This window comes from Vigna umbellata, chromosome 3, assembly GCF_029865625.1.
Source record: "Vigna umbellata cultivar VRB3 chromosome 3, Vumbellata_1.0, whole genome shotgun sequence".
NCBI lineage: Eukaryota > Viridiplantae > Streptophyta > Magnoliopsida > Fabales > Fabaceae > Vigna > Vigna umbellata.
Window position 1 is genome coordinate 643,981 of NC_142167.1, and position 24,907 is coordinate 668,887.

Genomic DNA, 24,907 nt, shown 5'->3' on the forward strand with positions numbered 1-24,907 from the left:
TCAATAGAAGACATTTCTCTTGGCGAAAGATCTATGAATTTGTTTTCTCTTCACTGGATGATACAGAATGATTTTAGTTGTTGGAATGTAAAATTTATTAGTATTCTTCATGTTTTTGCTTGGACAAATAACTTTGCTCCTATATCAATGAAACTCATGAGAACTCAATGTTGGGTTTGTACACATGATCTTTCTTTGAAATATTGGCAATGAAAGTGATTATTTTCATTGCATATGGAATTGGCACACCTTTATCTTTAGATTATTACATCAAGAATAAGTCTCATGGGATTTTGACTTATGTTTAAATTACCTAATCACATTCTGATAGAAAGGTCATTATCTGCATTTTATTATTATTGATGTGAAATATGAGAGACTATCTCTATTTGATTAAAATTGTAAAATGATTGATTATGATTTATCTAATTGTAAAATTACCACAATATATCAAAGCTAATTTTGGTAACAAGAAAACCATTTGTACAAAACTACAACAACATTATTGTCACGATCCTTCAAAAAATAGTAAAAATTTGTTGTGACAACAATGAAATATACATGTCAATGCAAGAAAGATTTTACATGTCAATGCAAGAAAGATTTGTTGTGACAACTAGGAAATTGTTTCAAAGAATGATAAAAATTGAACTCTTGTGATCAACTTTATTGTATAAATTCCTATAGCAGTTAAATAAGACAAAATGTAAAAAAAAAATGCCTAAAGAAAGTCGTTAAAAAAACAATTCTATTATTAATTGTCATAAATTATGAACAGACATACCTATCATACCATTAACTGCATATTTAAAATATATAATTATTGGCAATCATTCTATAACATATAGGTCTAAGATGAAAACTTTTAACTTTTTTATATCGGGTATCTACACGTTCATCATATTATTTAGTGCTAGTTCTTTTTTTCTTTTTACCATAAAATATGATATTTAAAAATTCATATATTTTCAACAATTAATTAATAAACATCGAAAATATATATATATATATATATATATATATAGACACACTCTTTGAGGAAGAAGTGGATAATAACAAATTGTGTGTGAACATATTATTTTTCATTTACAGTAGTTACATTTTTGAGCTAGACTTTTCTTTGAATTTTGTTAAAATGAGTTAAAAATAAAAGTAATGTATTTTGGGAATCAAGTATGAGTCTAAGTCTTATATTGGATAAAATGAGAAAGTAGAACACTATATAAAATTGAAAGACCATTGACCCATTGTCTTAGGTTTTTGATATAGGGTGGTATCGACCCCTTATATAGTTGGAGTCATATCTCATTGGTATTGTGTATCCGGTGAACTTTCTCCTCAGACCGAACATATGTTATATACAGAGTATAATAAAATAGTTATAAAAATATAAAATTTTATATTTTTTTTAAGAAGAAAAGCGTAAAAAATAGAAAAATAATATTACTTAAATGTAAAAAATTTAGACGTGTGAAAAAATTATTTATAAAAAGTAAAGTGCGCGTAATATTAGGTGTTATACACAGCAAAGCAGAAGCAGAAGTGCAGAAGAACCAAACTGCCCCGAAGGAGAAAACGGTTTATGATTTGAATTTGATTTTGATTAATGTTTGATTGTATAAGATGTGAATGCTAAAGTTGATTTTTCTTCACGGATAATATGGACACAACCACGCCAGGCCCATCTGAAAGCGACCCCTTAAGCGACCCAAGCCACCAAACAGATCCTTCGTGGGGCCCACACAGCTCACAAGCTCTCCAACAAAGAAAAATCCCAAAACGACACTGCCAAATCGTAAAACGCAAAATCTAGAGGGGAAGACGTAGCCAATGAAATTTGAGTATTTGATAGAGCCATTTCTGACCACTACTTCAGATACGTTTTCACACACACGTGTCGCACGCATGAGACCCACCTTCTAATTGTTAACCAATCGCCTACGCACGTGACGTCACGTGCAATCGACTCCATACCATACCATACCATTTCTCTCTACATCTTATTCTGTTTCTTCTACTTTCTCGAAACTCCGTTACTGCTTTGCTTTGGTGAAGGTCTGCGCTTCTTCTTCGATTTTTCTTACTTGTTGCATGTTTGTTTGTTCCTCTGTTGATCAGTGAAGTGTGAAGCGACGCCATTTCGTTCTCAACTTGGTTTGATGGAGTGCGTTTCTCTGTGATCTCAAGGGGAATCCGGCGATGATTGTGTTAATGCGGTGCCTGATGCTTGATTCTGGTTTCGCTTTTGCGGTTTTGTTTCCTCGAATTATATGAAATGTTTGATTGGAACGACGAAGAGGTGTGTACATTTTTTCAACATTTTACTTTTCTTTTGGAATTTTTTAGTTTATTTTTTTTGTTAGTATGTGATCCATTTTCTAGTGTAATTTTGTTGGTATTAGTAATCCTGCTTAGTTTCTTGTTGTTACATGCTTATGTCGTGCAAATATTGGGATGTCGTGGAGGCCTAACCCTTAGCTAGAGATAGGTAGAGAGAGACAAATATTGTTTAATTGTTTAGATGGCCATAGCGTTCCTTACACGAGTGGCTTGGGTGATGAAAATGTCGAGATATGGTCAAATGCATGAGACGGCCTATTAGCCCTCTTTAGGAAGAAGCCTTGGAAACTAAGTCACCATCATGACCATCTAATTTGAGATTGGATCTAGGGGAGTGGAAGATGGCATGGCACTAAAAGGCCACTGTCACTGTAATCAGGGAACTAAGGCACTTGGCATAGTCATGATAGCTGCTATTGTAAAAGTCTCACCCCAATCTCACTGATTATGATCCTTCGTAGACTGGGGGAAAAATGCTTTGACGAGTCCTGGTCTGGTGGAGTCCAAGCCAAGAGAAAGGACCAAATCATTCTCTAAACTGTTGAATGAAATTTTACTTCAGCAGCTGAGATTCACAGATCCGCCAGATTCTTCCCTCAAGTCCTGAACGACAGAATCCTGAGCAAAGGTCGGTGGCAGGTTGAAGAAGAATGAGAGGAGAAGTAAACATTAAGAGAGAGAGAGATTCTTTGGTTGTTGAACCTTGGAGCCACCGTGCATTGCCCACAGTTGGTAGAAAGTTGTGAAGAGAAAATTGATGAACAATTTATTTTCTCAGGAAAGGGAATTTTGAGCATAAAGAATGAAAAGAGAAGGGTAGAGAATAGAGATCTCAGTTAGCAGGATGCAGTGGGTGAGTAGGCGGAATAGTGATGAAAGTTTCAAGTATCGTCAAAGGTAGTATGAGGTCTGGGAGTGCATCAAGAATTGTGTGATGCACAAGTAGTGAGTGGTTCCTAAGTCAACAGTAAATAAATAATAATTGTGCTTTGGCTGGTTGAACCCATTGGCGTGTAAGATGGATGATTTTTCACAAAAGCTATGATGACTTGTTCAACATGTGAACAAGATTTTTATTGTAAGTGGAATATCCTAATGGTAAATGCCTGTAGAAATAATTCTCCATTCAAGAAAGCCTGGTTGGCCTCTAGCCCTAAAAGGTGCCACTGTTTGGCTACTCCAACCGCTAACAAAACTTGAACAGAAGTGAGATTTGCAACAGGTGAAAATGTGTCTGAAATCAATTCCAGCTTGTTGTGTGTATCTGTCCACCACCAAACAGGACTTGTATTGATCATTGTTACCGTCTGGTTTATATTTCAGCTTATATATCCAATGACATCCAATTCAATTTTTGTTGGGATGAAGTGGTGCTATGGACCAAGTTTACACTCTAAATCCTGTAATTACTCCTTCATAGCTCTTTTCCATTCTGGATATATTACTGCCTGGTGGCAATAGGTGAATTAATAGGTAGTGGAAATTTGGCAGTTTCTGTTAATTGGGGAAAGTTTAGCATAGACAAGGCAGTTTTGGTTAGGATAAGAGATGTTGTTTGAATGGGTAAGATAGGAATAATCTTTTGGGCAGGCTGGGGTTTTGGTTGGTCAAATTGAAGCTGGATTTTAAGTATGCTGTGCAGGCGAGTAATTATAGGATCAGATCTCAGGCCACAACAAAATTCAGTGGTTAAACCAAATCACCTTCAATCTAAAGTTCCTATCTCTTTTGGGGGAGAATGTGTCTCTACAGCTGCTTGTATCATCGATTGACTTCCTTCTCTAGTCTTTAAACAACAGTTACTCTTTGAGATTTTGTATCACAAATTATTTTAGTGTGGGTCGATGAGAGCTTTTGATTTCCTGTGGTATGGAGCCACCTTAAAATTACAGTGAGACAAGTTCACTCCTCAGCATCACCTGTAGTCTTGATTTTCTATCCCCTTCTTTACAAGGCTTTATAAGCTGTAATACCATATCAGAACAGTAGCTCAATGGAGGATGAAGAGAACAATTGAATCAAACAGTCAAAACCAAACAAAAAATGCATTCTCTCAGCTATATATATTTATGTGTGTGTGTCTATATCTATATGTATACATACATATATATATATATATATGTATATATATATATATATATATATATATATATATATATATATATATGTATATGTATATATAATACCATATCAGAACAGTAGCTCAATGGAGGATGAAGAGAACAGTTCTAGAGAGAAAGAGAGAAGTAATGAGCAGTTATGGGTGGTTACAAAATAGTGTAACCTCCAAAAATGACAAAATAAAGAGAAATAAAAAACAGAAAAAGTGATAAAACTATATTACAATATAAGAAAAACAAACAACAAACATATGACATTAATAAATACAACCAAGGTATGTAGATAGGCCTGTCAAAATGTTTAGGTATTATATAGGTCATCATTATGTTGATTCACATGTTACATGTGGCTAGAAAGTGGAAATGATGGATGGTGAATAAATGACTCTACACAGTTGGGTATGAATCTTCTCCTTGTGTGGGCAATTAGCTATGGGTGCAAAACTAGTGATACTAATAAGGTGAGATTTGTACCCTGGACCACTACCACTAATCCATAATATGATGTTAGCCCAAGTAGACTAGTTTGAACCATCCAATTTCTCAATGGAGGGACAGAAGTTTTTGAAAAATAGTAGTGTCTACCATAGATGAGGCAGAAGAGCCAGCGGAGGCCAACCCAAGAAAAGAAGTCTGAACCAAAAACGACAATCATTGTACTTGATACATGTGACACAATCAAACCAATTAGAAGGAGGCAAAACTTAAAGCTTTGTACACTATCTCATTGGCATGAGTAGCTAAAAGTTATAACAGGGGAGTAGTGAACTGATCTGACGATCACTCCAATATCCATTAATCACAACCATATTACAATTTTCGACTTGATAATACCAAATTAGTTGGGTGTTTCACTGAAATACACAATTAAATTGGGGATATCCTTCATTGGTTGAAATGTTGAGTGTAGTTGGTAGTAAAGTTTTTGTAAATTTTATGTCTTTTTCACTTGCTTTGCACATTACTATTCTTCCTGGTGTCTATTTATGTTACTACTGTCAACATCTAGAGTGTACTTCGTTAATGGTATTTTCAAACTAATCATTAATGATGGACTGTTTTCAGCTAGCTAACATAATATGGGGTGAAGGAGGTGAGAGTGATGATCATATTGTGCCTTATCCAGAGATAAATAAAGATGTTAGCAACAAGAAAGAATTCAATCAGGAAGCTTCTACAACTAAGCTCACGGAGTTGAAGAGACCAGAGGCTAAAAGTGATTTTTATGAAAGAAAGCTTGGAAGCAGTTCCAACCTGGATAATAGTGTAGAATTACCTGTCTCAGGATATGGAACAGATGCCTGGCCTGACTTGTCTTTGTCCAGTTCAGCTAAAATTGATCAGGGAACCCTTGGTACTGAAGTATCTAAAAATTTCAGAGAACTTGGCAAATTCAGTTCAAGAATTGGTAAAATTGCTATTTACTGGAATTCTGACCAGAAACCTGTGAATTCATTTTTGTGTTTATGTAGGCCCCTATCTGTTGATGTTTTTTCTTCTTGTCTCACAAAATAATAAACATGCAAGATATGTAGTTATACTTGGCCATTTCTAATTGTACTAAGGCTTGACAGGAGAATCTAAACAGCATGAAAAGGATGCTGAAATTTTCCGAAGTGCTAATGAAGGTAAAGAGCAAGGTGATTTTGTTGATTATGAATGGGCCAACATAGGAAGTTTTGATGACCTTGATCGAATTTTTAGGTAAAGTAAATTATCTATTTTGCATTATATAATACATGTGTCTTATAGCACTTTGCCACAAGTGTATTTAATATCATTTCATTCTTTTTACTTAATTACTGAAGCCTAAAATGGTCTAAACTTTTCTCTCACCTGTCATCCTATTTATGAGAACTGTGGTAGTATTCATCACTTTTCATTACTGCTCTCACTTTGCCAATCATAGTTTTAGCTCCTTCTATCAAACATGAATGGAAAATTTTGAAGGTTCAGCAATAAAGTAATATCATTAAAAGTGAAAAAAGGGGATTACATTATTTGTTTTTTTTATAACAATTTTACACTTTAAACTAGGATGACTTCATTTTGCCAAAGTTTCAATTTAGAAATGTAGTCACTTGATAGTTTTACACCTCCATGGTTTTCGTCATATGGTGCACGAGATGTATAACATCGGAAAGAAGTTTCAGAGTTCTGATTAACAGTAAATATTTTTAGACATACATCTATTCTTACAGTTATTAGTCATTTATTTGACAGTGGCATCTTTCTGACTGGGTATTCTCACAATTGATGATTTTTCAGCAATGATGACCCTATATTCGGTCATGTAAGTCTTGATAATTCTAATGACCTTTGGTCCTCCAAAGATGTGACCAACAATCCAGCACCTTTACCATTGGATACACCAAGTTTGTCTGGTGCTTTGAGGAACGGAACTGATCCTTTGGAAATCAAAGAAGAGTATGTTCAATGTAATGGTGGCAAATCGTTGGACCTCAGCTATGAGAAGATTGGGATTCCTGCATCCCAAGTTTTACAAAATTCATGCACAATCACAGGTAATGCGGGAAATGATGGAGTTAGAAGCAAGCCTACTGAAAAGGAACGGCAGGTATGCCAATTTTCACAATGATCTAATATTTTCATTATTTATCCTTTTGCAAAGTGGAGTAGTAAATGAATAATTGTTTCCCTTTTCTCTTTTAGACAATATGTTCAATAGCTGTTTATTGTGATATATGTTGGTGTTTGAGGAAAATGGCAAAACTTGGACCCTTGGGACAATTTATGAAAGAAATCGTAGCTGGATTAAGTTTACAGGGAAACCTTTGCAGGGAGCAAGTCCTTTATGTTGGATGCATTTGCAACGGACAATCTTGTTTTTCTTTTACACAAATGAATATGCTACTAAGGGGAAGCTTCTTTATCAATAGGTTCCTCCATTTGTTTGCCTATGGCAACTCATGGTTAAACTATGTAAATCTGATTATCGTTTTGCTATAAAACCAAGGTACATCATATACAACAGACGGGTTGTTGTGAAGCTAAAGAGTAGGAGTTAACAACAGAAAAGAATCCCTGAACATTAACTAAACTAGATCTTATAAAAAGGAACCAATATTCTCTATCAATAATTAACCACTCTTTATTATTGGTATTAAACCAAATCAAACAATCCCCCTCAATCTGATCAATAGAGGTCAATCATTCCCAGCCTGCAAATATTTGAATCAAATTCTAACATTAGTAATGACTTTGTAAACATCTTAGCTTCATGTCACTTGGTTGGCACATAGTGTTGGTTGAAAATTCTTATAGGTCTTGGGTTTGTCTTATTAGAGCCTATCCTAGCGAGATTTGTGTGTGTTGGGCATATCATATCATTCGTTATTGAATTGCTACTGGACCATCCATTAATGTCTAGTCCCATACAAGAGATTTGTGTTGAAAGTACCGCATCGACTAGAGATAAGGCCAATTTAAAGTATATATACGGGTGTAAACCTCACCTTACAAGCCGGTTTTATACGGTTGAGTTAGGCTTAAAGTCCAAAAGAGAAACATTACCACGTCCAGTTATTGGGGTACGAGTCCCATTGGAAACAATAGTGTGGTTACCGAAAAGAGACACATTGGTTAAAAGAGATGAATGAGGGGTTATACGATTTGTCGCACCAGAGTCTAGAACCTAAGAGTCCATACATATAACTTTAGAAACTTTGAAAGAGGAATTGAATTTCTTACTAGTCATGGCTGGAGAGGAAGTACCAATAGTGGACCATATGAAAAGCATGAATTTGGTGTGCTTCTCATTAGGCTTGGAGATCCATGTTGAAAGGACTAGTGAAAAAATGGTCACGGAGGATGTTACCACTATCGTACCCTTGGAGATCTCACATAAACTAGTGATAAGGCATATTTATTGTATATAAGTGGGTGAAAACTTCATCTTACACGCTAGTTTTATAGGGTTGAGTTATGCTTAAAGTCCATTTCTTAAGATAGTATAAGAGTCATTCAAAGCCTATCCTAGCGTGATTTGTTGTTCATTGGTCTTATTGTGCCATCTGCTATCAAGTTGCTATCGGGTCACTCATTAATATTTAGTCTCATGCTCGAAATGTATATGCCTTGGCCTGAGATGTGTGTGTTGAAGATCCCACATCGACTCGAGATAAAGTAAATTTACAATATATAAGGGTGTGCAAACCTCACCATACAATACAGTTTTATAGGGTCTAGTTAAGCTTTAAAATTCACTTCTTAAGAGATACCTTGTTAAGAAGAGAGAAGCCATGAAAGAATGTCATGAATTTCGTGTGTTGTCTACACAAGTCTTCTTTTTTATTTAAGAAGAGATACAATAATGAGAAACAATCAATATCTGGGAAATATTTGTTTAGATATTTCCCTACCAAATCGTATGATATCTCCGGATTTAATGTAATCAAATTGTATCTCTAACAATAATAATATTTTCTTTGAATTTCATTCTCATATATGTTTTGCTAAATCTCAGGTTACAATAGTGAAATTTTTCTTCAAGGCAAGACTGGGGCAGATTCTCAAGATACCAAACACAAATTGTTAGATATTGAGTAAAAGAGAAAAATTAATTGTAATTACACTAAAGTTTACAAGATGGGTGTAATTTATCAATTTAAGTAATATATTTTGTTACTAACTTTGACCACAAATATTACCTTCAACAACTGTCAATATTGGTAATAAAATATTTATTATGTAAATAGCATAATTTGTTTTCAAAATGATATTAGTTAGAGAAGTAAAAGATAATTACATCAAGTCAGTATAACAAGTTGGGCTTGATTAGCATCTCTGATCCAACTTAAAAGGAGTGTGTTGATAATCATGTATTTTGTTCTTGTTTTGTTTTTTGCTCAGCAATGTTGATAATCATGTGTAATTTGTGTTAATAAGGTATGTCCTTTACCGGAGGTACTAGAGTAGTGATAGTGACCATGTTGGTGTTGGAATGGATAGTGATAGTGACCATGTTGCTGTTGCAATGGACAACTGCTAGTTGTAAATGAAAAGGAATGATACATGGGCAAATGACGCGTATTTCATTTATATTATTGATTTCATCCCTAAGTGCACCGTACCAACATTCCTTGTTTGATATCTCTAGTCCTGTCACTTGTGAACTACTTTGGTTGTTTGGTTTCTATACCTTCTCATTTTGAAAGTTTAAAGTTAAGCTCCAACCATTTTGGCAATATATGGTTTTGTTATCTCCAAAAACAACTTACATTATTTAGGAGTTTATATAGTAGGGGATATTTGTCTTGGTTTCTAGGTTGAGGAAATTTGAAATATGCAACTTCTTTAGAAAGCACTGGTTCCCTGATGGATATCTTTTTTGTTTAAACATTTTTGTGTTTAGAATTGCGCTTATATTGTGTCCTTTGAATGTATTTTTATTCTGATTAGATGTGTATGTCTATCATACATGGCTGAATCTCCTTGGCATAATTATGCGTTACAGCTCTAGCAGAAGATTTATACCTGTTTCCTTCTCAAGGTCAAGTAAGTACCTGATCTCTTTCATTTCATATATATGCAGGTTTTTAGGCAAAAGAATCTTTTGAAAACTCGGAAAAAATCACAGGTAAAACAAGAGGAGAATAACTTGCAAGATTTTTATGGTAATTGGTCTCCTTCAGTAGCACTGGCAAGACAATTTGAGAATGAATTATCACCATCTGTCATACAATCTTCTCCCTCTCCAATTCTTGGTCAACAAAAGCAGATCCAAGGAGCTGAAACCTTATTTCAGAATATTGTAAATCCATATGCGGCGTCTTCTGTGTATGAGAACCTTACTGGTACATATCCTGCTATGCCAATGCTGTCGCAGACTTCATCAGGTGATCTTAGGCAGCAGCCTGTGCTTTCTGGGTACGAGGTGTCTCCTGGTATAATGAATCCTGTGAAAAATTCTGTGGACTCATTCAAACCTCAAATCATGACTCCTCAGGAGAAAATTGAAAAATTGAGGAGGCGGCAGCAAATGCAGGCACTGATTGCTATTCAGAAACAACGGCAACAATTGGGCCATCAAGTCCCTAGTAATAGCAAATCAAGCACCCAGAAATGCCCTCCAGAAATCCCAAGTCATCTCAGTGACGGGACTGATGAAGATCTAAGAATTCCTCCTGCTCCAGATCCACCTATTGAACAAGATGATTCTAATACAATGTCAGTAGCAGTTGGAAATGATTTTGTTGAAGACACCATATTTTACCAACTTCAGGATATTATATCAAAGGTATGGTTGAATTGATACTAGCTAATATTATATAATATATTGAATTGTTTCCTTGTATACTAATCTTGACATGGCTACAATGCCGAGGCAAACTTTTTCTACAGTTGGATATCAAAATAAGACTCTGCATCAGAGACAGTTTGATCCGGTTGGCACAAAGTGCAACTCAAAGGCATTATGCTAGTGATACTAACAGTACAAACAAAAGTAGCAGAGACGAACTTGAAGTTGTGGCAAGAGAAGAAAGCAACAGTCAAAATAGGTAGAAAAATTACCAAATGCACTACAACTTTAAAGGCCATTACTTTCTGCTTTTACAAAGAGCACTTATTATGAATTCAGTATGATTCCATCATGATTAACATCAAAAGCAGAATAGGAGGAAAATGCCATAGGTTTATGTGAAAATTTCTGGTGCTACTGAGTTCTGTGTTTTTCCTTTTACCTCACTAATGGACAAATGGGCAAATTTAAACAGAAAATGTTGGGAGTACATTATGAGTAAATTATCTGGTGCTTGAGTTTCTTGCTGTTATATTCTTGGAAGTTCAAATCTTCCTCTATTTGGGGTACTTATTCATGCGTAGGGGTTGTTTCACTCTTATAGGGCACTCAGTAGCTACAGAAAGATCCAAGAGGAGGTTCTTGAATGATTTTATTATGAACACAACTGTTTTGCCAATGTGGCAAGAATACAACCAAGATGTCTCAGAACACACAGGTCTTCCTAGAGGACCTTAACTCTCCCAAATCTTTTTCCTCCTAAACTCCAAAAGCTGACTAACAGCCTAAACACAGACTTATATAATAGTCTGTTTTACAAGGTTACAACTGTGGAGGTTAGAACTGCCTCCTTTATTTATTTCTCCTAGTATAGACTTTACCCCTGAACCTATCACACTCGTGTCTAGGAAGTGTGGCACTTTTACTCATAAATAGTAGCTAAATAGGTTACACCAAGTAAACATCAATTCATGGAGTAGGGCTTCAGTTTATAGTTTACCTTATTTGATATTTCAGTATTATCTCCAAACTGCAGTATAACTATAAGCATGTTTATCTTGTAAAACAACAACAATGAATTTAGAACCGTCATTGTTTTTACTGTTTCAACCATGATCTCAAATAGGTTGATTTCACTTTAAAGATGCTATGTATCATCAGCTTGATTTATCTCTAAAATTGCTATGTTGCTAACTATCTTTAGTGTATGAATTTACTGTATCAACCATGATCTCAAGTAGGTTGATTGCACAAGTTGCTATGTATCATCAGCTTGATTTAACTCTAAAGTTGCTATGTTGCTAACTATTTTTACTGTACGAACCATGTTGGTATTACAGATATGCCAGGATGCCAGATGTTGAAACAGAAACGAATCCCATTGATAGAACCATAGCCCATTTACTTTTTCATAGTCCTGTGGAGCTAACCCAGAACTATTCTGACAAGCTTGAGTCACCTGTTTCTACTAAGGTGCAATGTGAAAGCAAAGCAGCTAACCTGGTGAACTTTCCCATGAGTTGCTTACCAGACGATGACTCGAAAAACAATCAACAACTTTCTCACCTTGGGCTGAAGAATTCCTGGTTTGATACCCAGTCTATGGATCAAATTAGAAACAGTCCCTGCCTAGACACTTCTGAGAATGCATCCAACACGCAGGAACTTGAAGCCTCTCAATGAAGAAGAAAGAGGGCTCTCCAGATATTTGAAGGTAAACCCTTCCTTATTTCTTTCAATTATATATGTATTTACTGGTAATTCAAATGTTTTATTTTATTGTCAGCCACTCAGATCATAAGCAAGCACAGTTATCGCTGTAGAATCCTGGGAACCAGTTTCATGGTTGTCATATTATTATCGTTTCTTCTGTTTCAAAACATGACGGAGTGTGTATATCAGTATCTGACCATACTTAAGGTCGCGAGTGCTATGTTGTATCGTTCATAACTGCAACAAAAATGCCTGCACTCAGATGTCAAATTTAAGTCTTTGACTGACTGACTTAGACCAGGTTTTAAAGTTTATGTCGTATTTCTTTAAGTTCTGTCACTATTTGAGATTGAGCCATAAACTTAATATTTTTAATGTGAATTTAACTTTTTCACCATTTATGTCAAAATACTAAGAGAGATATATCAAGCCATAATATTTCTGTTCATTTTAATTGAATTTTCAGGTTGACTGGCATTCTTATATGGGACAGTTTACTCGGTTAGTCTCCCAAATTCCCATCGATTGTATTTCATGTCGATGCTTATATTTGCCATGCTTTTTGAAGGCAAAGTAGATTGTTAGTGGCATTTTGATAGTGCACTCAATACCTGCTGTAAACTATTTTCGTCCTTGCCTGCAGCTTGAGTGCATGATATAAGCTAAAAAAATCATCTATTTAATTCTCAGATTTTTTTAAAGTTGTTACCGCTTTCTATGTTGTCTGACGTTGAAGAGTGTTCAGGTTCTTAATATGAAAGAATAGATTATGGGGATATAATGGCGATGAGGACACATGGTTAGGATTGAGCAACCAAGCTATAACCTTCCACTCAGGGTTGCTTCGGCATGTTTCTTTTTATTTAAAACTCTTATTCTTTTTTCTATATAAAATACGGAAAAAGATTAATAATATATACGTGGGATGAGATATATCAAGGTGGGGATTTCTTCCTGCACCTCCCCTTTTTCCCTTCCTGCACCCCAAAAAAACTCTTAATCCCAAAATAACGCTCATCCCAATCTTCCTCGCCCCTTCACTCCTCACCCACATTTTGCAAGTGAATATTGCACAGGAGCTTTTACAAGTGAATAATGCAAAGAGTTTTACTCCTTGCACCTCCCCCACTTTTTTCTTGCATCCCCACATTCCAAAAATACCCTTCTTCAACATATTTCGAAATGTTGGGTGGTGAAGGAAATATGCAAGACTCAATTTGGAAAGTTAGTTTGCACAGGAAAACCCTTTAAATTTAGGCATGGTTCCCATGCGGAAGAAGTTAACTAAGAGTGTTATCTTTTACAAAATTCACAACGAAGTTTATAGTCAAAGAAGGGAGGTTTAAAAGATATAGAGGACAAAAGGTAGTTAGGGATTTTTTGTGTGCAAAAAGTAAAAATTTATAAATTACAAATTATAAAATTATGAAGTCATTGTAAAATTATAAAATATGAAATTATCAAGTTATAAAGTTATAACTTTATAAAGTTATAAAATTATAAGATTGTAAAATTATAAATAGAAAAAAATAAGTAAATAGGAAAAATCTAACAATAAACACTCAATTGAAAAAGTTTAAAAATTTGGAGAATTCAGTGTAACACAAATTTAATAATTACTCAATTGAAAGTTTTCAGACTTTTTACAAAACTTAAAACTTAATTAAATCTTTTCTAAATCTATTAAAAAATCATCTTAATTAAACTTATTAAGACAGAAAAGTCAAAATCAAAAAGGTCTAAATGAAATAGCTATGTATAAAAATTAAAATTAATATTATTTGCCATGTAAGAAAATAGACTAAATGATTTAAGAATAGTTTCTTTTAATTATTACACTTCCAATAAGTTTTAATTATATAATTTATACTCAATTTATAACAAAACTTATGTTACTTAAATAATGTTTAGAAAGTATATCAATATTACTCCAATTGTATCTATCTAAATTAAAGTAATACATAATTCTTAAAATGTATACAACCTATAGGATTACCTCTTGTTACTTTTTCTTTTTTAAATTACATAAGCAGAAGGTAATGCATGTGTATAACTCTCGGCTTTTTCTTATTAAAGAATCCATATCCTTCAATGTTTTAATTTTTTTACCAAAATTTCATTATTACAATAATTATGAAATTAAAAATTAATATCAAAGTTAAAATAAATTATAAAAATAAGTATATACACAAAGCAAATCAACTAAATTAGTTACAATTATATAAACAATAAAACGTAAAAAAATGTAGTTTAGAGCAGGCCTATATCAGAGTGCTTGATATAAAAATCAAGTTCTTTTTGAAAGTTTGAAGCTCAAATTTTTTATTACGGCTTTCTATTTCATAAAAAAATACAAAAATGTAACATATTTGTAATACAAATATCACATCAGTTTAATTTAGTATATAATACGATAAATATTATAAAATATCAAATTATCTTCGTTTTTTAAAAGAAATCATGTTAGCGCATCTCATCGAATGTAAAAGTTCCTTTTATCATATGTTCCCTGATAAGACCTATGTATCCTTTTAAATTGGTCACAATAAAGGAGGGTTATAGGTATGCTTTATATTTTAATGAAAAATCAAGATAGAAGTTGTTTTTTACTTAAAATAATTAGAATATGAACTTTTGTTGATTTAATTCCTTTCAAAATCCAACAGCTTCTTGATAGAATTTGAAATGTATTATTTTGAATTCTATTTTTCAAAACCCTGAAAAGCACTAAAAATTTGTGAGAGAAATTTTTTTAATGAAAATAATTAAAATAAAGGAACTTGAGACGTAAATAACATCGAAAAGTAACATGTGGTGACCAAAAAATTTGACCTAATTAAGAAAACATAGAAGAACATATTTTTAGTAGCCTAGATTAAAAAAAAATCATTAACCTACCTTAAATTTCACATTAACTAATCTAACATATGTGATGATAATATAATTCTACTATATTTCTAAGTACATTTAAAAATGTTCTACTAATAGCCTCCTCTTGCAATGGCTCCACCATAATAAACTTTTTGCCATCATTGCTTACAGTTTTTAAAGAGATATAACATATAATTATTTTTTGTTACCTTAAGCATCATATGAAACAGATGTACTATGCAACACAACGGTAAGTCACGTGAGAATCAACCACTGGACCACTATGAGTGATTCTGACAACTTGTCCTTTCTCCAGCCCATAATAGCGAGCTATACCATCAGTTTTTAACATGCAAGGAAGCTGAAAAAGACATTCTCATTTATGCCACTACCAATTCAAAAATAGTAACTATTTTGCATAAAATTCCAAAATACAATTAATAGTGTTTATTACTCAACTCTTAAATCATGTAACAAGTTAACCTAAAATAGTTAAATTACTAGTTAAAGTACATTAGCAGAGTTATAAGAATTCACTCAAATAGAAAATGCAGACATATCTAATACATAATTCTAAAACAAAGGAATATGATGCTTTAATTCTTTTTTCAGCTAAAACATATCTAATTCATAATGTATATTGTTAAAGGGTTTCCAAATATGCAAATTTTCTCATAATTTCTTATGAATAGAACAGTTTAGAAACATATATTTTACCTGCTTCTCTTCCAAGCTATGCTTGGTGAGCAGTGCTTTCTTCTCTTCATCAGTCAGTATCTCATACTTTGGTTGTAAAACATGCTTTGTAATGTTGATCAGCAAATCTTCAAGCTAAGAAAGAAAAAAATAAAAGTATATATATCAAATACCCTCATGCATCAAAATTTATATATATTCTAAACAAGGACAAGATTATATATGAATTTAATTATTGTTCTCGAAAAAAAAATGCATCATTGAACTACATATAAACACATATTTTTACAAAAACGAGGAACGTCTCTGATTTTAAAATATTTTATGGGTTTAATTGTTTTTCTCTCCTTCTGCTATAATGATTTTTCCACTTTTGTTAATGTTTTCGATTTGTTTCAAATTTTTTTAAAAAATAAACCAATGTGAGAACCTATGTCAAATCATAGTAATTTATGTCAAACAATTAAATCAGCAAGACAAAATTAAAAAAAAATCATTATAATAATTAAAAAACATTAAGCTTACTTTATATTATACATTAAAAAATTAAATAATAAATAATTAAATTATGTTCTCTTTGTGAGAGAAGCAAAAGTCGGTTCGATTTCAAAGTCATTCAATATATATATATATATATATATATATATATATATATTATATATATAATATAAATTTAAAATCCTACACATATTATACAATTATTCAAAAGATTCTCCACTTAATTTCCATAAGTTATCAATCATTAAAGTAAATTTTATTGAATGAAAATGATTTGTTACCCTGATAATCTCAACTTTGTATGGCAAGTTCATCAATTTTTTCTGTGCGAAGGAAGTGATTTTGCTCTGCACAATGATTATGAGCGATTTCAAGTTTCCGCTGTCGACAATCCGGCTGCATATTTCCATGACGGTTCCCATTTTTATAGCATCGGTTCCGGCAAACGCGACCTGGACCTGCACGCCAAAACGATGAGGAAAAATACAGAGAAGGGAAGATAAAAGGGCGAGGAGAGAAGTGAGAAACATGCGTACAGTGTTGGAGGGATTGGAGAGATGCGAAACGCAGAAACCGAGGGCTTCATGGTTTGGTTGTTGACCGAAGCGGGAACGGAAGTCGCTCAGCGAGGAGATGAGGTTTGCGTGCTGAACGACGTCGTAGCCTCTGTCTGCGAGCATTTCCAACACCGTTCGACGGCTCAGGAAGTAGCGACTGCTCTCAACGCTCCCGTTGTCTATCAAACTTGCGATGCAATCCATTGTCGCTGCAAAATGTAGATGCAAATGCAAATACAAATACAAATGAAATTATCTGTCGTTTCACTTTTCTGTTATGGGAGAGTGAGGTATATATATATATTAGTGGGAGGAGGGTAGACTAACAGGCACATGCCAATAGTGTGTGTGACCTTTGCCTTTATCCTAATTATTTAGGAAAACTATACATAAATATTTAGAAAATTCGTATATAAATAAGTATTCGGATAAATATATATTAAAATTAAATAAATCAATATTTAGAAATACATATATTTTAAAGAAATTTAAATCACCAAATTTTTTAAAGAAAAATTTGTATAAAAAACGAAATTTTGTAAGAAAGTAATGTAATGTCTGTAACAACTCTTTAAAAGTGGAATTCCTCGATTACCAGGGTTCCTACAAATTTAAGTAATAAATAGCATGTATGAGCACATATATATTAAGTGTAATTACATAGATAGGAGTTTTTGAAATAAAATAAAGTAGTTACATAACTTGAACCAAGATAGAAAAATCAGTAGTACGCTATGGTTCATATGATACAGAAAACATCACAAACTTCCACTATAATTCTTCATATGTGATGTTCCACTAGAACATCATAGTCTGCTTTGTTTCCGTTGCCTTGTCCGTCTTTTTCTTTTACGTTTTCAAGATGACTTCTTCAAATGGAACATCCAACGTGACGTCTCATTCCCAGCAGTTCTTACCCAGGATTGATCCTTGTCTCACCATCCTTGACCTAGACAAATTACAATTTTTTTGGAGTAGAAATATGAAGAGAGCTTTTCTATCCAAAAACAATCTAAAGTTTCTTGATGGTAGCGTTAAGATTTCTTTTTTAAATGTTAAGGATCACAGTTAAAACGTTTATTTATTTCATCAAATAAATGTTCACTCAATAAAATTTATTTTAAATAACAAAAACACATTTAAAACTAGTTAATAATTAAGATATATCTTAAATACATATAAAATAAAAGAAAACGTATTCCAAAAACTTTTTTGTTATTTTGTATTTGAATTACCACTTACAGCATTATCTACTTACATATAACACAAGTTTTACAATCATCATTAACTTAAAAAAAATATAATAATTAATCTTTCTTTAATTCATATAATAGTAAAAAATTAAATGAAAATGATTGTTATATCATTTAACAATAATAAATCTAAATGTAAACACAACTCAAGAGGTTCAATAATCAACATACCCTCACATGTAACTTATCATCCAAAATTACCTCATTTTTAGAGTTAAAACCACTATCTCTTCTTACTCCCTAGGAATCTCCAAATATAGCCTACTTCCTTTACTCTACAAAGTACAAAGGTATGACTTTTCCTAGAGAGTTTCTCTGACGAAGTTCACCTTCGGTACAACTACATCGAGTCCAAACTCCCGCTACTCTCCCTGAGATCACAACTGGAGTTTTCAGGGTTAACCCCTAGAGCCTTCTCACCTCTAGTTGAGAAGCACTGCTCATTGTTGCTCTCTTAGGCCCTGTTCTCTTGAGTGGATTTGAGGGAATGGATTTGAGGGGATTTGAGAGGATTTGAAAATAATTTTTTTTATCGTTTTTTTGAGCGAATTTGGAGGTAAATGAGAGTGAATTTGAAAATAAAATTTGTGAGAATTAGTATAGAATTGTATTGACATGACATATTAAAAAAAATTATTTTTAAATTCACTCTCATTTACCTCCAAATTTGCTCAAAAAAACGATAAAAAAAATTATCTTCAAATCCTCTCAAATCCCCTCAAATCCACTCAAGAGAACAGGACATTAAAGACCACAACTAGAGTCCTCAAGGTTAGCTCCCAAAACCCCATCACCTTTAGCAAAGATGCATCACTCCTTGCTGCTCTCCCAAAGACCATAGTTAGAGTCCTCAAATTTAACTCCTAGAGCTTCCTTAAGGTCAGCTCCCAGAGGCCCCTCACCTTCGAGGCACACGCTTCTCATCTACACCATCACATCACATATGCAAGTATTAGGTTCATAATTCACATTCCATTTCTTATTATCAAACAACCACATAACTTAAACTCATATCATTACTACATGTAGTATACAATTAAGGCAACACCCAACAATCCTATACATTAATAAGTCATATAATCTCGCAATTGTCACCCAATTTAATTTTTAGCCCAACTAAATCACTCATTATTCACTCAATTAGCTATAACCACCAATCTTCATTCAATTTACATTATTTAAAATTTAAAAGTTTATATAAATATAATCATATCCACGACAACTTTAATAAAAACCCAAATCTACATTTTATTTTTCTTTATTTTTTTTTCCAACACAATATAACCCAATAAACCCAAACTTCTAGATATCATCATAAAATATTAATCGTCAAACTAAATTTTTTTAACACAAATAAAATAATCAAAAGCCTTATTATTTATACCCAAAAATATATATTATACTATTATTTAATCCTTAAATACACATATAATAGAAAAATAAAATCGCAATTTTCAAACTTGTTAACTTTAGAATAATTCACATGTGATATATTATTGGGTTAAGTATTTTTTTAGTCCCTAATTTATGAAGCAAATTTATTTTTAGTCTCTCTTTCAAAGTAAGGTACATTTTAGTTCTCCATCTTTAGGAAACCTTAATTTTTCGTCCTCAAAACTAACAACGTTAAAAAGAAGCTGAGCTGGCTAACGGTGAAGTGTCACGTCATTTTTTTTTCTGACACTGAGTTAATCTGTGTCCCATCGTCCGGTCACCATCATCATTCAGTCACCATCATCATTCAGTCACCATCACCGTTCGATTACCATCACCATTCAGTCGTCATAACCGTTCGGCCATTACCAATACCGTTTACTCACCACCACCATTCAGTTATCATAATCGTTCGACCATTAACAATACCGTTCAGTCATTACCGTATGGTGAGGGACAGATTGACTCAGTAAAAAAAATGACATGTCGCTCCACCGTTAGCTAGCTCAGCTTTTTTTTAACGTCGTTGGTTTTTTAGGACGAAAAATTATGATTTCCTGGGAGGAGGACTAAAATGTACCTTAGTTTGAAAGAGGGACTAAAAATAAATTCGCTTATGAGAGACTAAAAACATATTTAACCCTATATTATTTAACCATATAATAAGATATTTTATTCTACAATTATGTATAATCAGCTAAGTATATACATTTGTTTTCCAAATTTTATCATTCATAATTATACTTATTGTCAAGTCAGAGTCCAAATGAAAGTTGAATTCACTCTCCATGTTTCTATAATTATAAGGACACAAAATTTTAATGTAATAATAATGATAATTTAAATAAATATTACTATATATTATTTATTCGATCTCTTAAAGTTTTAAACCAATAATGATACTCTTCACTTTTAAATTTTTTATTTTAATTTTAATCCAACTATAACCTTAAATAAAAAACATTTAATAAAATTATTGATAAACAATTTATATAAAAATTAAATTTAGTCTCAATTTAAAAAGATACAAAATTATTTTATCTTTAATAAAATAAAACTAAAACAAAACCATAAAATTTAAATTAAATATAAAACATTGACTACACAATTTTACTTTAGCATGTGAACATATTTTTTTAAATTAAAAAAAATTATAAAATTTAAAAAGATTTTTAAAAATTAAAAAAGTTCACATTTAAAAAGTATTAGCAAAAAGAACCTTATTAAAAAATTAATTAAAATTGAAGATTAAATTAAAGAAATGTTAAAATTAAATTAAATAATTCAAGAACCAATATTTTTTTTGAAAAAAAAACTAAAATATTCGTTTCGTTGGATGCATAATAAAAGCCAAACCGAACCTAAGGAAGAAGAGGGACATGGAGTTGGTTCACAGAAGAACACGAGGCCAATGATGGATGACCCACCACTGAAGCAACACTTGAAGAGGTCGCAAAGGACAAAGTCATCCTCTTCTTCTTCTTCCCATATCAGCAATCTCGATGATGGATGTCTTATGCACATTTTCAGCTTCCTTCTCCCTATTCCAGGTATAACCCCTTCTTTCTCCTTTTTTCCCCTTGACCTCCTAATTCCTTTTCTCTAAAATTTCAATCTTTTTCGCCCAATTCAACAACACCCTTGTTTTTGTTTTGTTCAATTTTGCTACTTTGATGTGCCTTCGTGAGATTTATGGTACTTAACCTGCTTTTAAGCTGGCAATTAGCAACATGAACTAGGTTTTGTTTTTATATCTCACCCTCTTTGTAAATATTTTGATTAATTGGTGTTTAACATTTTTTTATTTCTTTGCTTTTGTTGTATTATGAGAATGAAAAGCTTAAAATTTGATACCTGAACCAACTTGTGTGTTGGGTATGTGGTCAAAATTTGGGGCCTTAAGATGGATAATTGTGAAATGAAAATACAACCATGCTCATGTTTAGTTTCATGTTATGCAAGTTTAGTGAAGCCTCTAAAATGAATTTAACAACTTACAATCCCCATCCTTGTTGACATGATTGTATTCTATCCATAGTTTTCCGTCATCGAGCTGTTATTTTAGCTAGTAAATTGGACCTGCATCTGTTATTTGATGCTGAATGCATTCATGTTGGAGAGTGTTTCCTTGCTGATAAATCTATTTTGGCTCAATATTGTGTTTTTATCCTCTCGCCCTCTCTGTTTGGTTTTCTTGTTCAGCCCATATTTGTTTTAAGGACATGATATTATAATTTTTGAAGAGATTGGGCAGGTGAAAGCCCTGCTACAATGTTAGCTTTTCTCTATTATTTCTGCTTGTTTGAGATGATGTTATATCCTTACTCTCTTGGTCCTTACACTTGGATATTCTCATCAATTAATTTTCCTTCTATGGAAGAAAGAAGAAATTAAGAAATTAATAACATACTGCAGATCATTCTCTATCACAACGTTGCTATTGAGTTTGCAGATCGCTTTAATACCGCCCTCGTTTGCCACAGATGGAATTATTTGGCATGTCATCCTCGCTTGTGGCTTCGGGTAGATAGATCAGTGAAAGACTTATCCGAACCTGGTGTTTTCCCCAACATTGAAACTGCCGTTACTGCTTCAAGGCATGTAAAATTAATGCTATTTGTGTATGATTTTAGATTTTTCTTCAGGGTATGGATTCTAATCGTCACTTTCTTTCATGCAGACCAGGTGATACCATTTTAATAGCAGCTGGTGGAAGTCATCACGTCGCAAACATTCAAATAAGGAAACCACTTTGCTTAGTGAGTTATCCAATTTGTGTGTGTGCGTAGATTATTCTACCTTTAGTCAGATTTTTGAATCTCATCCAGTTTCCCCTAACAACCATCCTTGAGATTAGGCATTTGACTTTTAGAGTCTATCCAAAGCTAACCAAAGGTGCATTTTTTAATGGGGTTTCACTGGTTGAGATATGATAGGAACTTGGGTTTTCTGGGTTGCCTAAGTCCCACATCGAGTGGTATGTGATGCTCCAAGTGTTTGGTTCTCCCTCCTTAATAGTTAGCTTTTAAGGTTGGGTTCTACAAGTGCTTGGGTACTTCTTAGCAAGATATTTGGATTGATATTGGGAAACTTTATTGTTTGTTGCATCAATTTTCACCTTTTTTGTCTTTATTGTTTGCTGTTTGGTTATTTTTCTGAGTACTGAGCAGGACTCCTATCTCTTAATTTTTTGTTTCACAAAAATAAGACATGATTGTGCATCCCTTCTGCTCTCTATAAGGTTATCCCAATTTGTTTAGGTCAACTAGTGATGTTGCAAATAAGTAGATTTCAAAAATTTCTATGTCGTGGATTGGATTTATTATTAACACTAGATCAGGAGTTGGTTTCATTGAAGTATGGGTAAGAACCGCAAGTTGGAGTGATTAGGTGACCAAATTGGCAAAAAGAACATTAAAAATGGAATCAGAATGCAGAAAAGAAGCACAGCAAGAATGTTCAGACTCCATTGCCAACAAGAAGAATTTTCTCAGATTCGGATGCGTCTACCATCACAATGGAGATTAAGAAGCACTATTTTCTTCTGCATCCAATCGCCACCCCAAAAGTGGTTGAGGTTGATGACATGTTTGGAAGTCCTCTTTTCATGATGATGCTTGTGCTTTTAATCCCAGTGGAGAGAAAATAGGGAGCTAAAACAAGATTTTTCATTTGTTATTGTTTTCTAAAATGATATTTCAGAACTGTATTAAAATAATATTAATAAAAGGACTAAAACAAACAGTGCTACTGGTTTCACTGCTAATTTCATGCACTCGAATTCATTACTGGTAGTTAGAGGTTGTCCTACCTTCTCGTGATTCTAATTCTCAAGGAAGCATTAATGATAGAAAATCTCCATATTTTTGGTTTTCCCAAATCAATGTTGTTTGTTCAGATTGGTGCAGGTGAACTTCCAGATGACACAACACTTGTTTGTTCTCGAGGCTCAGACAGGTTTGCTTTCCTTTCATTTAAACTTTGTATAGTGTGTTCTTGTGAGGTAGTAGCTAGGAACCACTTCTATGCTGCTGGGTTTATATGGATAAGATTCTTGGCCAAACAGAAAGGTCTATATCCTCTTTCAATGAATGTTAGTTCATAATATCTGTAGCCATCTCAACCATTATCCAGTAGCTTGGAAAGGACTCATGGAAACAAAACAAATTCTCATAGAAAGATGTCTTTTACTTTCGTCCTTGATGATCATTACATTTTCGACTGACATTTTACAAAATTATAAGGGATAAGTTGGTTTCAGCCAATGCCATTTTGCAAAGTTAGGGTGTATTTGAAACATTGAACTGAACAGAGGTTTTATACTTTCCAATGCATTGAGTCAAAAGTTGTTTGTTTGGAATCCAAACATCCTTAAAGATTGAAGTGAAAATTTCACAATATCATCATGCATTATAATGTTTACAATCTTGGTCAACATTAATTTTATCCCTTGAAAAGTACCACCAGATAATACAATATTCAACAACACTTGGTATGTGTTTTTTGTTTTGTTGGAGCAGTGCACTAGAGTTCCTATCCACATGCAAATTAGCAAACTTAACTGTGAGGGCTGAGCTTGGTTGCTGCTTGCTACATAGAAAGGGAAGGTTAACTATAGATGGATGCATACTTCAATGTGAATCTAATCCTCTGGATTATCTCTCATGTCCCATTGTGAGTACAGCCAGTAGTAGCAGTGAGGTGCTTCCCTCACAAACCAAGAGTAACAGTGATGGTGTCTTTGTTTCACAGACCCGAATTGAAGGGGGTGCCAAAGCTGTTCTAACAAGTGGGGATTTGGCTTTGCAACGTGTGAGAGTGATTTATGCTCGAACTTCACTTCTTTTCTGGTTTGATGTAGAGCAGATGTGTGATCAAATTGACCATGACAAGCCTCTCTGATATCATTATTTGTTCTGGTTACCTAGACTTGTCTGTAACTTTAGTAGTGATTATGGTATTTTCATTCTTTGACTTGTGCTCTTTTGGTTCTTGTGATTTACTATTAGAATGTCTTATAAGCAACAAACATTCAGTTTACCATGGTCTTCATAACGAGTTGTCTACATTTAATGCAATAATTTATAAGGCAAGTTACTCTCACATATCATGAAATTGAATATATGATGGACGAATTGGACATTGGATGCCACGCTTATTTGT

The 24,907-nt window shown here is 33.2% G+C and overlaps 3 protein-coding genes across 7 annotated transcripts; 2 read left to right on the forward strand and 1 right to left on the reverse strand.

Moving 5' to 3' along the window:
- Nucleotides 1-1,991: 1,991 nt before the first annotated feature.
- LOC148201343 (protein LNK2-like) lies at nt 1,992-13,124 on the forward strand. 3 transcript variants are annotated; one of them, XM_088108910.1, is made up of 8 exons: nt 1,992-2,299; nt 5,526-5,868; nt 6,035-6,164; nt 6,729-7,038; nt 10,015-10,719; nt 10,824-10,981; nt 12,063-12,436; nt 12,517-12,832. In XM_088108910.1, the coding sequence occupies exons 1-7, from the start codon at nt 2,276-2,278 to the stop codon at nt 12,403-12,405; spliced, it is 2,013 nt and encodes a 670-aa protein (XP_087965036.1). In that variant the 5' UTR covers nt 1,992-2,275; the 3' UTR covers nt 12,406-12,436; nt 12,517-12,832. The 3 variants fall into 3 exon arrangements, with proteins under 3 accessions (XP_087965036.1, XP_087965035.1, XP_087965034.1); XM_088108909.1 differs by lacking the exon at nt 12,517-12,832 and adding an exon at nt 12,902-13,124 and having other exon boundaries at nt 1,993-2,299; XM_088108908.1 differs by having other exon boundaries at nt 1,994-2,299; nt 12,509-12,832.
- Nucleotides 13,125-15,247: 2,123 nt separating this feature from the next.
- On the reverse strand, nt 15,248-17,318 carry LOC148201344 (DNA-directed RNA polymerase V subunit 5C-like). The gene is made up of 4 exons (XM_088109762.1): nt 17,037-17,318; nt 16,782-16,958; nt 16,024-16,137; nt 15,248-15,667 (listed from the first exon to the last, which is right to left on the reverse strand). Exons 1-4 carry the CDS (start codon nt 17,259-17,261, stop codon nt 15,542-15,544), a joined length of 642 nt encoding a protein of 213 aa, XP_087965888.1. The 5' UTR covers nt 17,262-17,318; the 3' UTR covers nt 15,248-15,541.
- A 3,785-nt stretch (nt 17,319-21,103) lies between these two features.
- On the forward strand, nt 21,104-24,784 carry LOC148201345 (F-box protein SKIP5-like). 3 transcript variants are annotated; one of them, XM_088109759.1, is made up of 5 exons: nt 21,104-21,294; nt 22,197-22,341; nt 22,425-22,503; nt 23,643-23,701; nt 24,265-24,784. In XM_088109759.1, exons 1-5 carry the CDS (start codon nt 21,156-21,158, stop codon nt 24,644-24,646), a joined length of 804 nt encoding a protein of 267 aa, XP_087965885.1. In that variant the 5' UTR covers nt 21,104-21,155; the 3' UTR covers nt 24,647-24,784. The 3 variants fall into 3 exon arrangements, with proteins under 3 accessions (XP_087965885.1, XP_087965886.1, XP_087965887.1); XM_088109760.1 differs by having other exon boundaries at nt 21,154-21,294; nt 22,160-22,341; XM_088109761.1 differs by having other exon boundaries at nt 21,154-21,294; nt 22,228-22,341.
- Nucleotides 24,785-24,907: the final 123 nt, after the last annotated feature.

Bases quoted from the DNA above. Each gene is read 5' to 3' on its own strand.
- LOC148201343 (XM_088108910.1), top strand. From the start codon at position 2,276: ATGTTTGATTGGAACGACGAAGAG. The intron at 2,300-5,525 runs GTGTGTACATTT...GACTGTTTTCAG, and splicing joins TTGATTGGAACGACGAAGAG to CTAGCTAACATAATATGGGG. The intron at 6,165-6,728 runs GTAAAGTAAATT...ATGATTTTTCAG, and splicing joins GACCTTGATCGAATTTTTAG to CAATGATGACCCTATATTCG.
- LOC148201344 (XM_088109762.1), bottom strand. From the start codon at position 17,261: ATGGATTGCATCGCAAGTTTGATAGACAACGGGAGCGTTGAGAGCAGT. The intron at 16,959-17,036 runs GTACGCATGTTT...TTTGGCGTGCAG, and splicing joins TCTCCAATCCCTCCAACACT to GTCCAGGTCGCGTTTGCCGG. The intron at 16,138-16,781 runs GTAACAAATCAT...TTTCTTTCTTAG, and splicing joins ACAAAGTTGAGATTATCAGG to CTTGAAGATTTGCTGATCAA.
- LOC148201345 (XM_088109759.1), top strand. From the start codon at position 21,156: ATGATGGATGACCCACCACTGAAGCAACACTTGAAGAGGTCGCAAAGG. The intron at 22,342-22,424 runs GCATGTAAAATT...TCTTTCATGCAG, and splicing joins ACTGCCGTTACTGCTTCAAG to ACCAGGTGATACCATTTTAA. The intron at 23,702-24,264 runs GTTTGCTTTCCT...TTGTTGGAGCAG, and splicing joins TGTTCTCGAGGCTCAGACAG to TGCACTAGAGTTCCTATCCA.